The sequence below is a fragment of the Papaver somniferum genome, unplaced genomic scaffold, assembly GCF_003573695.1.
Source record: "Papaver somniferum cultivar HN1 unplaced genomic scaffold, ASM357369v1 unplaced-scaffold_125, whole genome shotgun sequence".
NCBI lineage: Eukaryota > Viridiplantae > Streptophyta > Magnoliopsida > Ranunculales > Papaveraceae > Papaver > Papaver somniferum.
The window spans coordinates 16,094,085-16,109,472 of NW_020621603.1; the positions used below are offsets into that span (position 1 = coordinate 16,094,085).

The 15,388-nt window shown below is 38.9% G+C and overlaps 2 protein-coding genes across 2 annotated transcripts; both read right to left on the reverse strand.

Moving 5' to 3' along the window:
* Positions 1 to 381: 381 nt before the first annotated feature.
* LOC113331118 (probable myosin-binding protein 5) lies at positions 382 to 2,844 on the reverse strand. The gene is made up of 3 exons (XM_026577875.1): positions 1,777 to 2,844; positions 838 to 1,524; positions 382 to 761 (listed from the first exon to the last, which is right to left on the reverse strand). Exons 1-3 carry the CDS (start codon positions 2,573 to 2,575, stop codon positions 559 to 561), a joined length of 1,689 nt encoding a protein of 562 aa, XP_026433660.1. The 5' UTR covers positions 2,576 to 2,844; the 3' UTR covers positions 382 to 558.
* A 612-nt stretch (positions 2,845 to 3,456) lies between these two features.
* On the reverse strand, positions 3,457 to 7,850 carry LOC113331172 (polynucleotide 5'-hydroxyl-kinase NOL9-like). Its single transcript, XM_026577918.1, has 9 exons — positions 7,604 to 7,850; positions 7,205 to 7,302; positions 7,043 to 7,076; positions 6,147 to 6,316; positions 5,835 to 6,018; positions 5,547 to 5,727; positions 5,183 to 5,294; positions 4,234 to 4,361; positions 3,457 to 3,867 (listed from the first exon to the last, which is right to left on the reverse strand). Exons 1-9 carry the CDS (start codon positions 7,789 to 7,791, stop codon positions 3,814 to 3,816), a joined length of 1,149 nt encoding a protein of 382 aa, XP_026433703.1. The 5' UTR covers positions 7,792 to 7,850; the 3' UTR covers positions 3,457 to 3,813.
* Positions 7,851 to 15,388: the final 7,538 nt, after the last annotated feature.

A 15,388-nucleotide genomic window follows, 5' to 3' on the forward strand; every position in this document is an offset into this window, starting at 1 on the left:
TTTCGTAAAGCTTTATTTGGATTGATCAGAGTAAGCTTTGCTTCAAATGTTTACATGAAATATTGTACACAATGATAAGCCGACAATGATAAGCTGGAAGAGAGCTCCCTTGCATCCATAATCATTTGGACTCTGTTCCAATATAAAATTTCTGAATTATGCGTAAAGCCAACTATGGGTACAAATTCTAGAGGAAGGAATTTTATCAAAGATTTTTTTCTTCCAACAAATAGGGCCTTGTAGTCTAGTTTAATAGTTACAGATAGTTATGGTGCGAGGTTCTTAAACTTGTGGTTCGAGCCCTATGGTGGACTGGCCGCGTTAATTTCTACTTATACTTGTACTAATCAAGGGTGAAGCTCTTATGCAATACAGCCAGGGTTGTTCTTCATGCTTTTAGACGTTGAAAAATCAATTAGATTGTTTACATCACACTGAAGTGAAAAATTGGATTACAGGTAAGAATACAAAGGGGTAAACTGCTGAAAACTCTAACAAACAATGTCTTGACGAACAAAGAAAAAACTAAATGAAAAATATGACAAAACCATCAAGAAACTACAATATCTCCAAGGGCCTCTTCTCTCTTTGCCGAAGCTCCTTTAAATGTTGAGCTATTTCCTTGAGAAGTCTTGTCCCTTCATTGCTTCTCTTTAGCGATTGAACAATATGCGTTAAGAATTCCTCGTCTCTCTGGAGAGCCTCGAGTTTCTCATTTACATCAGATATCTCTTTGCTTATGCTGGTGTTACCCATATATCCTGCCATGGCAAACAGCATTAAGTTTTTTCTTTCATGCTAAGGATAGAAAATTCTAATAAAACTACAATGCCTTACCTTTATCTTCGTCCTCAATAAGTTCTGAGCTACGAGTTTCCTCCAACGTTTTCAGCCGATCGAGAAGGTAATTCTTCTCATTCTTAAGATCTGCTTTCAGTTCTTCGGCGGATGTGGTTATCCCGTTGCTCAAGTCTTGGTAATCATCCCCCTCAAGTCTCTCTTCACACTCCTCCAACCTTTCTCTGTAACTATCTAGCTCCAATTCTAAACTTTTAATTTCTTCCTCTCTCTTGGTAAGCTGTTCTTTCATTTCTTGCAATGCTTGGTTGTCGTACTCTGCTTGCTCCTCCATCATTCTCTGGTATTGTAAGGCTTCCATTTCAATTGCTGCCTTATCCGCTTGAAGCCGAGTGATCATAGCCATTGCTTGGTTGGCTGCCACTGCAGAAGCATTTCTTTCTTCATCTAATTCCATGTATAAAGCTATAAGTGACTTCCTATCGAAACGAACTTGTCTCTTCAAGTTATGCAGGATGCTGTCACCATCTGCATTTCCTTTTGAAGTCTCGTCTGTTTTTTCTGCAGAAAATCTCCTTGGAAGCCTTGCAAGCCATCTGGGGCTTGCTGTAGCTGAACCTGTTGGCGTGAATAGTCTGTTGGTAATAAAGCTTGGTGTCTTAACTTCCTCATTATCCTCACATTCTGTCAGCAATGGCACCGTAGTAGCTTTCATATCCTCTCTACCTGTTTTAACAAAATGCATTTGCATCACTACATGATTTCATCGAAACACACGGTAATAGTAGGACGGCGTATAATGTTATACTCACCTCCATTTCAGGAAAAAGTGATTTTTTTTCTTTCCAATATGGCCTATTTTTAGCCAAATATGAAAACCGGTAGTATCATTTTTCCTGAAACGCAGGTGGTAGGCAAAAACGAAAATGTGAAAGTATCACTTTTCCTGAAATGGAGGTAGTATTTTTAAAAACTCACTTTGGTTTTCCTGAAGTAACAACAGCGAGCCTTCATCATCTTCTGGAATCTCCAGATCATTGTCTGGAGAAAATTTGAGCTCAGCATAGCGTATGTGCGGCAGATCAAGGTCACGCGATTCCTCCTTTCTCGCCGTGTCTTGTGCTGCTGCACGAGGAGATGGAGTGGGAGCTTGAGGAACTACAGCAGCATCACCTCTGCTCATTGTCAGACTCCGAACTAATGCTTGCTGAAAAGTTGGCTTAACTCTCAGAGGCTCTCCGCAACAGGAACACCGGTGTATTAGACTCTTCTCAACCTGCAAAAGATCCTCGTCTTCCTCAGATTTATGATCGTCAGCAGGGCCTTCAAGATCAGCCCCTAAAATGCCTACAAGGGATTTGTAAGGATCACAATTTGGTTTATTTTCTGTGGCAAATGAAAGAAGGCATGCCTCACACATCTGCTGAATATCGGATAATCTTTTATGAACATGGCAAAATGCCTTTGATGAAACATCCCTCCTATGTGATTCACAGATCGAGTCGTTGTAGTAAAAATCAGGATTCCGGCGTACAAGTACATGATCGACTCTCGTGCAAAGCAAACATGGGATTTGCAAATCAAAGAAACGGGCAAATTCATTAGCGGCGAACGCAATCAAGCCATCCATGAACAAGATAGCCATCAATATCCATTCCAATATAGCATTGATCAGAAAATACACAATTTTCCCAAACTTTTGTTCAACAAGTTCCTTGAATGTTCTCTTCTTCGCCATGATACAGGATTTCACACCGGAATCTGAAACAGACATCATTATAGACGCAGGCAGAACACGGAAAGTTAAGCTAGATCTCTTCCTTTTCTTTGTTTTTTCTTTAATCTCTAGAAATGTATACAAGTCTGAAGAAGCTTCGAGGCTGCGAAATGTTAACAGGATTAAATTAAACTAGAAGATCATGACCTACAAGTTGAAGAAACAACCGAGATCATGACCCGCCAGAGAGGAAAACTGCAAAGGATTGACAGAAGAACACAGAGAGAAAAGATAAAAATTGAGAGAGAGAGGAGAAATGAAAAATTCCTTGTCCTCTTCAAGTTAAAAGTTAAGGTTTTGTGACCGTTGGTTGTTAATAGAAAATGGCCATAATTGTGTTTAAGGATTGGGTTTGTCTTTACCATTAACTGAAATAACCGTTTCTTGTTCCATAGGGTATGTGGACTATGAATTGACATGGTCTTTTACATTTTTATGATACAAGATGAGAATGGCTGCCAGCTGACATCATCAGCATACCTGAGATCCCTTGCATAGAGTAGAGGAAAAGTGAGCTAGAAGTGCAAGGTCAAGATGAAGGCCAAGGTTGATAAAAATATCATCCATGAACACCAGGTTTGAATAAAGTTGATGATCCATGACTGTGGCCATCTAATTGCAAAGATCGGAGAACGGTAAACAGACAGACAGACACCATCACAGTAAAGGGCCAAGAAAGTTTCTAAGAACAGGCAACCAGATTCCCGTTCTGTTTGTTTGAGGCAGCAAGCAGAACTGCAATCTTATACATGAATTCTAGTACAATAGAGTGGCGAACCCTTCTCGGTTCAGGGGTTCAGAGAATATTTTCCTTCAAACTCTTGCTATAATATTGCAGGGCTTGTCTAAAGGTTCTGTATTGTAAAGGAAGAACCAACAAATGGAAGAATTTAGCTGTTTAAAGAGGAAAGACCGCAACTGTAAACATTGACTAAAAACAACATCAAGATAAATACTTTGCTACCCCTTTTCTGATTTTAAACATTCTCCATGAACACAAAATACAATGCCAAAAGGACTGTCTGGAAATAGGAATACTCGGCACACACAAAATTTTGGGCAGCAAGAAAACTACATTATACTGGTTAATCTATGGTTTGTGTCTTACATGAAAACTTTTGTTGCCCGATATTATCTCTTACAAGCAGTCAGTTGAAGTATCCATGGAGCATAACTGCACAAATGAAACAAGCTCAGATACTATACTTTTGTAAGCGGAAACTCAACCGCTGCAGGTCTCATGATTGAAGCAGTACATTTGTGGACATGTAAGGCGATAAGCATCCTGAAACCTGTCAAATATCTTGTAGTTAGAAGAACTGCAGATTATGTACCATGATAAGACACATGAGGAATTATAAACACAAGCAATTAAGAGAAAAAAGAAAGGAAATAAAACATCCTACCTCATATGCAAACTGAGATACAAGGCTTGATAAGTTTAACTTTTTCAACTAACTAGGTATATCAAATATCTACTAATGTGTGAGTTATCCACACTTAGGAGATTCAGACCAATCCCCTGGTTTATGGCTTTCAAGATTTAACAATAGGTAAGAGTACACATGGATGACACACTGTACAGTGAACTATTTACAAAAATTACTTCGACCACACTGTACAAATAAAAGAGAGCATCTTGTGGCAGGAGTATTTACCTGTAATAGACGAGTAGGGATCTGTAGAAGTCCCTGCAGAAAGAGATCTACTTTCTCCAGAATGCTCAGTGGAACAGGTGTAAGAACATAGAATATATCTTTTGAGACGTCAATGCCTCTCACAATACCTGATTTTGAAGCAAGTGGGGATCAGAAAATCAAACCTGGGACAAATACTTAACACTTGTATACTCGCAGCCTCCAAAATGATATAGAACAGTTTAGCTTTCAGAAACAAAACGGTACAATCATTGAGAACTAATAGCAGATTTACTCGAAGAAAAAGAACACAAATGACTCGAAAGTTGAGTTAAATCCAGAGCACCGTCAAAGGTGTCGAACGAAGTTATTAAGCACCATCAATGGCGCTATTTATAAGGTGCTATCCTATTCCATACATAATTTCCTATCATAACCCAATCTTCGTATGTAACAATCATGTTCGCACTAAAACTTAAGCACCTGGAGAACAGTAATAACTTATAAGCTAGTGAGCATCACTTACAGAATACTGTTCAGTTTTAAAAGTATATTCTTAGTCTAACAGTGTAGTACTCTACAACTGATTTGAGAAGCGTTTTAAAGCCTCGGGTATTTGTCAACCCTAGGTTATATTGCTCATTTGCTCCCACACACGAAACCAAAATATTATCATCTCATACTCCTTAAGCATAAGCATTTCCCAATACTTTTTACAGAAGAACATATTCATCATCATGTTTCTTATTTTAGAAGCCTTATCTTTTCTCAGGTAATTGTTATTTAGTGAATTGTCTCCTAATTTCTTTAAACTGACTCCTAAATGTGCATACAACTAACCTTTTTTTCTTACAGAGGAATTAAGGTAACAAGTATCAATCAAAGAAGTAACAAGTTACTAGCAAGTATCCACCAAAGAAGCAAGGAAAAGATGACGTAAAATTAACAAGTCGCTCAAGATAGAACTTACCAAGACCAACGCACCAAGGGGTCTCATGTTCAGAGTCAGAAGATTTTGCAGAACTAACTGCCAGGCCGACAATACTTCCATTCAAAGCATGGAAGATTTCACTGCTTGGCACCTGGAAAGAGTTTACGCCAATGTTATTATATAACAGGTGAAAGAGGCACAACTGAGGAACAGAATATACCATGTCTGAAATATTTGATAACAGTCTTTTATGTGTTTCTCAAAGTACAAACATTCAATTCACAGTGTCGAGATTAATTTTTTTCACGGCTAAGTTCAAAGTAATTAAGAGACATACTAAAACAAAGACATCAGTTGACATGTAAACCACAAGAAGTGTTTCAGCTCTGTCAAAATGCTTAACCTGGCAATGCAGATGTTTGACTTTGATTTTCGATATAGGCACCACATAAGGACGATGAGCAGTCAAGGCCTGAGCAAGTTCCTTGAATGTGTCAACACTGAAATCACTTGGAAAGCATTGCCTAAAGTAAGCAAAGATCTTTAGGTCCCTTATCAGCGATGCATCCTTTCGTATTGTCCCTCTACAAGAGCCAATATACCAATTCCAATCACACAATATCAGATACAACCTAATCAACAGAGAAACACATACATGTTTAACAATAGAACAAGGTCTTGTATGACTTACGATCTATTATAGGCGTCTCGGCGCGCTGAAGCAATTTCAATTAGACTAACTGAGAGTTCTTGATCCTCCTCTAACCAAAATGCTCCAGCTGGGAGGTTCTTACTCTCAGTAGATATGCGTACTTGAACCATATGAGTGGGAGCAATGTATCTCAACATCTCCACCAACGCATCATAACCATTTCCTGGAATAAAAAAAGAAATACTGAAAATTTCAAGGCCTAAACAATTGCACATGTCCATTACAAGTCAGGTAGATATGAAAGGTAATCAACACTTATGATTGTAACATATAAATACTGCTCTAGCATACCTTTCACCCATCCAGGTGTATTGATGACAAGAGGCACCTCAGGTTTCGCTCTCTTTTGACCCTCTTTGGGTGCATAGAACTCCTTCCGGAAGTAATCATACAGAGAGAAGACATTGTTCAAATAGGTTCTGGGATCCCTTTTTGAAGAAGTATCGCCATAGAAAATTGACCTGAGAGAAGAACAAGTAAAATCAGAAAGGTGCAGTTCATTTGCTAAGTTACTCCATAAAATTGTTATTCTGATCATGCTTGGCAAGGCATTCAAGACATCCATTACGCTATATGAACAAATGACATTAACGAAAAATACATTTTTATCGGAAATAATTCAGGTACACTTTGCGCCAAACCCCATAATGTATTACTGTGAGATCAATAGCGCTGCACACGAGTCACAATCTTTATGTTTAATATGTTTTGTTGTTGACCTGCTGTTTGAGAGGAGGTAAGCAACTATTCTTCTACTGGTATTGTTATCATTTATGTGAAAGGTGGTAAGCAACTCCTCTTCTACTGTTCTGATATCTGATAACCCCTACAGGACTTGGCATGCATAATAAGTAACCACCACGAGATATGAAAGTGGGACATATTTGGATGTCACATTGATCTTGAAACAGTTTACAGGTTCTTTCCCAATGTGCAAGCATTGAAATGTCAAATATTGCATCTCCCTTGAAATATTAGCAAACTTTTGAATCAAAACAACCCATGAAGTACCGTCTCATAACAAATCCAAGAACACATAATTCGTTCTAAAGAACAACTCAATGTTTTGCGAAACTGACAAGTTCTTACCCTCTAAATAAATGGACTGCGGATGGTTTTCTTATCTCTAATAAGGTAACTAAAAATCAAATGAAGCTAAATAGATATATCAGGAGTGTATTTCATACCTCTCTGGCGTTTTAAGACATGGGATTGTCAAATCTGGAAAACAAACACAAACATAAACTGATCAACAGCACACTACATACAACACAACAAAAATCAAAAAATTGCACAGTAGTTCACAAAGTTAAAAGTTGTACAAACAAATTCTTCAAATTAAAAAATACCTGGTGTTTGCTTCTCAATGATAGTAAGTGCTAGACAACCAGGAGGAGTAAACTCTGGTTGCCCTACATCAGTATCCAAATAAGCTACCTTATCATACCTAAGTCACCCAAAAAAAAAAAAAAAAAAAAAAAAAAAAAAAAAAAAAAAAAAAACATTATTACTCTTTCATATCCGAAAGAACAATAAATTGAGCAATTGAACAAACCCATTACTCATTAGGATGAAATACAAGAGAAACGATAAACCCATTACTCAAAATCAAATTTTAACAAAAACCCCATTACTCTTTAGTATCCAAATATACCCAAAACACAACATTTTGACATAAACCCATTATTGATTAGTATGAAATATGAGAGAAAGCTAAGATTTTTTTGTAATTAAAAGCTGGTATCTACCTTTTGTTCTGCAAGAGAGTATTGAGAAGTATACGAGAGAATGTAGTTTTGCCACTGTTTTTAGGGCCACAAATCAAGGCAATAGGAGGAGAAGGTAGTGAATGATCATGAGCAATTGATTCTGCAGCTTGTGTCCATTCAGCTGGTATTATTATCTCTGGAGATGCTGTCTCAACTTCTTCTCCCATCTTGAGCTATTTTGATTCTACTATGCGGCTTTTGCCTGGTTTTATAACCTACTCGGCTACTCCTCGTTTTTGTCTGGACGATTTTGGGCATGGAAATAGGTGTGTGTTTTTGTTAGGGTTCGACGGTAATAAAGGGTAATTTGGTTATTACGGTACTTACCCTGGCCCATACTTTAGCAAACACATCATGCCAATTTCATTTTCTGCAGCGGCAAATTTAGCATCAATGTTCAAATCGCATGAGATTCCACCAAGTTCTGCAGTTTACGCTACAACCACCTTGGTTAGCAATTCGCCGAAAGTTCGCGAATTGTTTCGTATAGGTCGGCAACGGACTATACGGCCGTCCTATTATAATGGCCTGGCCGGATTATTTGCGGCTTTTACGAATTCCGGTACAATACGCCGTATCAGTTCGTTACTAAATAAAGAGAAAGTAGATGATCAAAGATGGAAGATCAGAAAAAAGATACAGAGAAGAATCAAAAAGTTAGCAACGGAAGAAAGAACAAGTCCTAAGTCCTAACTATAATTAATTGACAGGTTCAATATAATTTCACTGCAAACACAGTTTTACCTCCTTATTCATCGTACATAATTTCTCTCAATAAAAAATTCATCGTATATGGCTAATTAAGGTGTTAAATGTCTACGGAATTTCGTATGCCGACTCCACATCTTTAAAACGAATTATACACGTACGAATACTGTTCCGATTACTGGCGAATCACGAATCATTGACCGTTTTTAATTTTCGAGAATCAGAATAATACATATACGTTTGCCGAATTACGAATTTCTAATGTCTAATATTATCAAAAAGAAACAATCTGAATAAGATCAAGAAAGCTAAAATTATGAAACCACTGGAGAATTCTCAGACTAGTGACCTGAGTTTGAAAATTCTCTGCATAAATTTTTTATCGAATAAAAATAAAAATTCTGATGTTCGTCATGGATTGATTGCGAAGTGAAATCACCCCGGAAAAAAATTCCTAATATTCTCACTGATAGATATATTGCAACGAAAACATATGAAGTTAAGATATTTGAAGCTGAGATGAAGTTGATTCCTTCACGATCGGTAAAAAAATCAACACCATGCTAAATTAAAAAAAATAAAAAATCTGAAGTCCATGGCGGATTGGCTATGAAGTAAAATCACCTAAAAAATATCCGAAGCGATAAAATTTCTCCAAAATCAATAGAATAAATTATCACCGATGCTCCAATATCAATTCAGAAAATAAAAATAAAAATAAAATAAATTGAGCTTAGGTTTCCAAAATTATGTTAAACTACTCAAATTTCAAATGGATTAAAACAAGATTTGAAATCGATTTAAATATCATCTAATTCAATAAAATCCACAAAACCACGAATTTTCACAATAATCAACTTTGATCAAATTTTAGTAAATTGATGGAATTATTATTATTTTAATCATACTCGAAATGCCATGGTGGATGTAGATGGTGGATTTTCGACAAAGGGTAGAATTGTAAAACTATACTCCAGATTCGGCAACCGGATGAGTATTGAGGCTCATGTCTCTCATCAAAGCATGAAAGCTCATGCCATAAAATCTCTGACTGAGAAGGCTGTCTCTCAGAGTACATGTAGATGTGTAGTCTCTCAGCTGAGGAAACGGTACATCTCATGAATACTGAGCAACTTCAGTAATTGCTCCGGATCCGGCAATCAGATGAGTATCGAGACTCATGTCTCTATGCATGAAAGCTCATGTCACCTCTGATGGAGAAAGTCTCTCAGAGAAGATGTAGATGTGTAGTCTCTCAGCTGAGGCCACGACACATCTCATACTGTATAGAATCGAAAGATTGGGCGGCTCCTAGACAGCATGTCTGCTAGTATAGAGCGACAACGTCTTCGGGATGTAACCAAGTTTTCCCCGACTATGCAAGAGGAATATGACACTCCAGCAAGTTCATATTTCTCAACCCTCAGATAATTAATGCTCCTAGACAGGAAGCCTTTCTAGTATAGAGCCACCAATTAATTATCTTAAATCGTATGAATATCCAGCAATATTCTACGAGCCATCGCCTGAATATCCAGCAATATTCTACGAGTCGTCAATCAATCGCCTGAATATCCATCAATATTCTACGATTCCTCGTTATATTTCGTTACTTCAATCTGTGGTTCTTCCCAGCAGAATTCCACAGGCTAGTAATAAATATTCAACGAAACAGGCATCTGAGCATCGAATAAGCCCTGAAAAAAATGGTGCAAGTGTAATTAGCGGATAACGCACAGACCAGCATTTTGAATGCACGAACGAGCATTTCAAAAATACGAACGAACGAGGAACCTATGCAAAATAGGAAGGGAAAATAATAATAATAAAATATTAAGCAAAAGCGCCAGGGGACTAGGCTCACCAGCCGGCCAGTCATGCCGTGACTAGTCCCGCGCCCAATTTTATATTTCATCATATTTTTACTATCTTCACGATCTCATGAAAATCCTCTTGTTCGAGCAAATTTCCTTTATTTCAAAGAAATTATCTAAATCACATGATTTTATCAAAAATAACAAAATTAGGGAAAGGTGTCACGGGACCGAGCACCAGCCGGCCATGCCTTGGTCGTGGCCCGTCCCACACCTCACATCCCATTATTTTATTATTCCTTCTCAAAATATGAAAATTCCTTGATTTTATGAATTTTCCCTTAAATCATGAAAATTACCTAATTTGCATGTATTTTTATCTAAATCACATGATTTTATCAAAAATAATAAAATTAGGGAAAGGTGTCGCGGGACCGAGCACCATCCGGCCATGTCTTGGCCGTGGCCGATCCCACACCTCACGTCCCATTATTTTATTATTCCTTCTCAAATTATGAAAATTCATTGATTTTATGAATTTTCCCTAAAATCATGAAAATTACCTAATTTCATGTATTTTTATCTAAATCACATGATTTTATCAAAAATAATAAAATTAGGGAAAGGTGTCGCGGGACCGCCGGCCGGCCGGTCATGCCTTGGCCGTGGCTGGTCCCACACATCACGTCCCATTATTTTATTATTCCTTCTCAAATTATGAAAATTCCTTGATTTTATGAATTTTCCCTAAAATTACCTAATTTCATGCATTTTCTCTAAAATCATGGAAAATATTAAAAAATTAGGAAAACTTGTGGGATCGGGCTCTAGCCGGCCGGCCACGCCCTAACCGGCCCCACCCGCCCATTATTTTATTATTATTTGATGTTTTGTTTCCTGATTTCATGTAAACTCCCTGATTTCAACAAAATATCTTGGTTTTCAACAAATCCCTTTGATTTTATGAAAATTATCTAAAATCATCAAAATTACATAAAATTAGGAAGAGTGCCTTGGGACCCGTGCCCATTGGCCGGCCGGCCGGCCATGCCACGGCCATTGCCGGTCCCACACTCCCCCTATTTTATATTTTAATTTATGTCTCTCATCTCATGGAAGTTCCCTAATTTCGCCAAACTCTCCAGTTTCATGGAATTTCCCTTAAATCAGAGAAAAATACATAAAATCACATAAAAATGGGAAAAGCATGTGGGACCGCGTGTCAGCCGGCAGGCCATGCCCTATCCGTGGCCGGTCCTTCACCTTGTGATTCCTTGTTTATTTATTATTTTCATCATCTCATGTATTTTTCCCACTTTCAGCAAAACCAGGATTTTTCATATTTTCTCCAAATATTTCTCAAACGTGCACCCGAAAATATCAAAATTCTTAGGACTGGAGCACGGACGTCATGGTGACACGGGAGCATCCCCTTAACCGACCAAGGGTGACCCTGAGGCTTGCAAACAGCTGGTCCCGCATGTTTTAATGATTTTAACCTAATTTGCTCAGTTGCTCATATTAGGTTCGAACTCTTTCCAAACAATTGGAAGTTGCTCAAACGACCATCTACTGGTCCCACGACCATCAAGAGCCGGTCATGACCTCTTGGTCGGTCCCTCATATTTTCTACATCAGGTTTTATGATTTGTCGCTCACACGAGCATTATTTCAGTAAATGATTAAACCAACATTTAATCATTCTTTCACCAACTGGTCCTCAAGAGACTTTGGTATTTTTGCTCATTCGAGCATTGGGCGTTATATGGTGAACCCGTCATCCCATGTAGCCGGTCCTGATTTGCATGATTGATAAATCATCATTCGGTAAAATTAGGGTTTTGAATCCAGAGCTCTGCAGAAACGTGATTCTGATTCGAACACTCTGATAATTTTATGTTGATTCCATGATTAAATTCGTATTTATTTTGCTCGACTCAGCAGTCAGTAACTTAAATTAATATTTTATTTGGTCCAGCTACCAACAATTCATCAAAAGAACAATATTTGTTCAAACTAGCAATATTTGCTCGAACTAGCAATATTCTCGAACCGGCAATATTTACTCAATTAGCAATATTCTCAGACTAGCAATATTTTCAAATCAAAGAATATTGGTTCAACTATCAATATTCAACAATTTAGCAACACAGTTTTGCTCGTCTTAGGTTATGATGATACCTCGTCTCAGCAGACACGTTAAATTCATGAGTTTCGAAACATTTACTCACATGTTCAACTCAGCGCTACATGGACTCATCGTCCCATAAAGTCAGCAACTGACTCCAAATCACGAGATTTCAATCGTGTCACATGGGGGGATATTAACTAGGGTTTTGGTCTGGCGGTCTACGCACGTGTGTTCACCCACGATGAGAATGTGAGCAAGTCGTGCAATCAGTTGGAAGAGTCAGCAAAGTAGTGGGTGGAAAGTTAACCAAGTCTCCGCACGAGTAATTGGTTTTAACATGATTTCCCCATTTCCCATTCTCTGATTCCAGCAACTGTCACACTTCATGGGATCATGGTGTTTTCAACTCCGGCATTATAAAATGTCTCTGAATCCTGATTGAAAAGACAGAAGTTTTCGAACATCGAACAACATTCGCCAAAACGAGCAATTTCTCATCAAAGTTCATAGACAATCTTTCGTCTACACGAACTCACAGAAATTACTCTCAATTGAGAAAAATTCAATCATTCAGAGCATTTTCACGCTGAATTCACAACACTACAATCTCAGATCACCATTGATCTCATTTCTCAGCTTCCCTCCTACAGATCAACCCATCCTCTTGTGACCGAATTGACTCTGGAACGCCATTGTTCTTGGTTTAGGCCGGGGTCTTACAGATTGATCTCTCGAACTTAAAGCACTCCCTTCTTGCAGTGCATCTGTGTGAGGTTCAACATTTCGCTCGGTTCAAGGAGTCTCCACACGGTCGACTCTTCAATTCCGTAAAAACCAGCAAATCGTTTTTCCCCACTCACAGATTGGCGACCACAGTGGGAGATTAATCTCTCGGTTGCAATCTCACGATTTCACAAGATGGCTGGTCTTAGGTCTGGGTTAGTTACAGGTTCCAACACAAACGACGCTAGTACTAGCAACAACAACAATGACAATCAGAATATCCCGGAAACGATTCCGGCCTCCAACACTGACGGTGGTGACATTACTCCTCCTCACGCTGAAGGTCATCCCCTCGGTCGACACCCTGAAGAAGTCAGAGGAAATCCACCACCTACCATTGCTGATCTTATCAAAGTGCAGGAGACTCTCGCAAAGAATCAGACTGACATGGCTGCTACAGAAGGAGCTGTGTAATTATCTCAAAACTCTTACTGATAAGATGACAGAGAAGACTCAAGAAAAGGGAAAAGAGAAGGAGAAATCCTCAGATTTGCTGATCCTGAAGTAATCCCAATCCATACAGTGGATGATGATGAAACTGGCAAAGCTGCAGATTCATCAGCAAAGGAACCATCAAATTTCATTACTCGGGAAGACGTGGAGCGCCTTCTGGAGAACCGTGGAAAAGACAAGACATCACATGTCCATCGTCACCAACCTCCTTATCCTGCCGCTACGCAGAGGATTCCCCTTCCAAAAGGTTACATTTCTCCAACTTTCACTCTGTATGACGGAACTGGCAATGCTCGAGAACATGTCTCTCGTTTCTCGAAGCCTTGGGAGAGCATGAACATAACCATGTTGTTCGTCTCAAAGAGTTTTCAAAATCCTTGAAAGGCAGAGCATACACCTGGTACAACAACATCGCACCGGGGACTATCAACAATTGGGGAGAAATGATCAACGCCTTCTACAGGAAGTACTTTTTTGTCAGAGCAAGTCACTCTCTCTGATCTTGGAAGAATGTTCCAGAGGGTCAGTGAGAATCCCAATGATTACGTGAAAAGATTCAGAGTCCAGGCCCTGGACTGTCATGACCCAAATGTCACAGAGCAGAGGTAGATTTGTGTATCAACGGCATGCTCGGTCTACAGAGCTCTACTAGAGAATCTTCGATTCCATACTTTCTCAGAACTTCACGAAGACGCGAAGAGATCAGCAACCACTGCACCTGCTATGTTAGAAAGAGCAAAGTCCACAAAGACTGAGGAATCACGTGACACTCGAGGAAGCAGGCGCCTGATCAACAAGCAGTACAACCTGCAGTCCTCTATAGACGTTGTTGCCTAAGGTAGCAAGCGTAAGGCTGAATCCCCGAACAAGCATGCTGCAGCTCCTCCAAAGACGCAAAATAAGGACAAACCAGAGACACAGGCTCCTGGCCAACGCACAGATGCTCCTGATGATGCACCTGATTTTCCTCTCCTCATTGGAGAAGTTCTCGAACTATTAGATGTCTGGATCCAAGATGGTGCAATCAAATTTCCATACGTCAAGAGAGACCCAACTGAGGAAGACATGGAAAATCCTCGTTATTGCCGATTCCACAGGTTCGTCAATCACCCCACAAGTAGATGCAAAGTTTTGAAACACATATTCAGAGAAAAGGTTGAGTCAGGAGAACTTAACCTTGGAGCCGAAGGAGTACACAGAGATCCTCTTCCTGTCAGGACTTTCTCTATTTCTGAAGCACCAGTCAAGGAAGCAGTTTCGCTATTGTACACAGTGATGCCGTGTTCAAGGGGAGAAATCCAATAAAATCATAAAATTAAGAGAGTAAGTGAAATAACATCATCAAGTTCCTTATCATACATCTAAGATGTGTACAAGTAGCATCAAAGTCATGAAACACGTTTTCAAAGAAACTCAGCTGAAGAAATTTTACACTTCCCTGTGTTCAATGACGAACTGGGAGCAATTGGTGTGGAGTATAGAGTTGGGTTATATACCATTCTCTTTGTATGGAAGTCCTCTACAACATGTCAAAATTTCATGGCAATTGGGCGAACGAGCTAGCAGGTGTGATCAAAACATCGGGCAACATACAATCTGAAAAAGTTCTGAAAGTCTCCTGGAAGTTTACTATTTCGTCTTTTTCAGGCCCTAAACGTGCTCAAAACTTACAAAACTTCTTTGATAAAGCTAGGAAATTTTTCGGGCTTGAATATGCATATGCATATCATGAAAATCCGACTCCAGATGAAGATTTTACGGCGTTTTTGGTAAAAAACTGGGTTCTGAATTTTCTGACGACGAAGTTCGACCAAGTTTTTCGTATATACACATGGATTATCATTCATTCACAAATCAGCACTTTCACACTTCTAT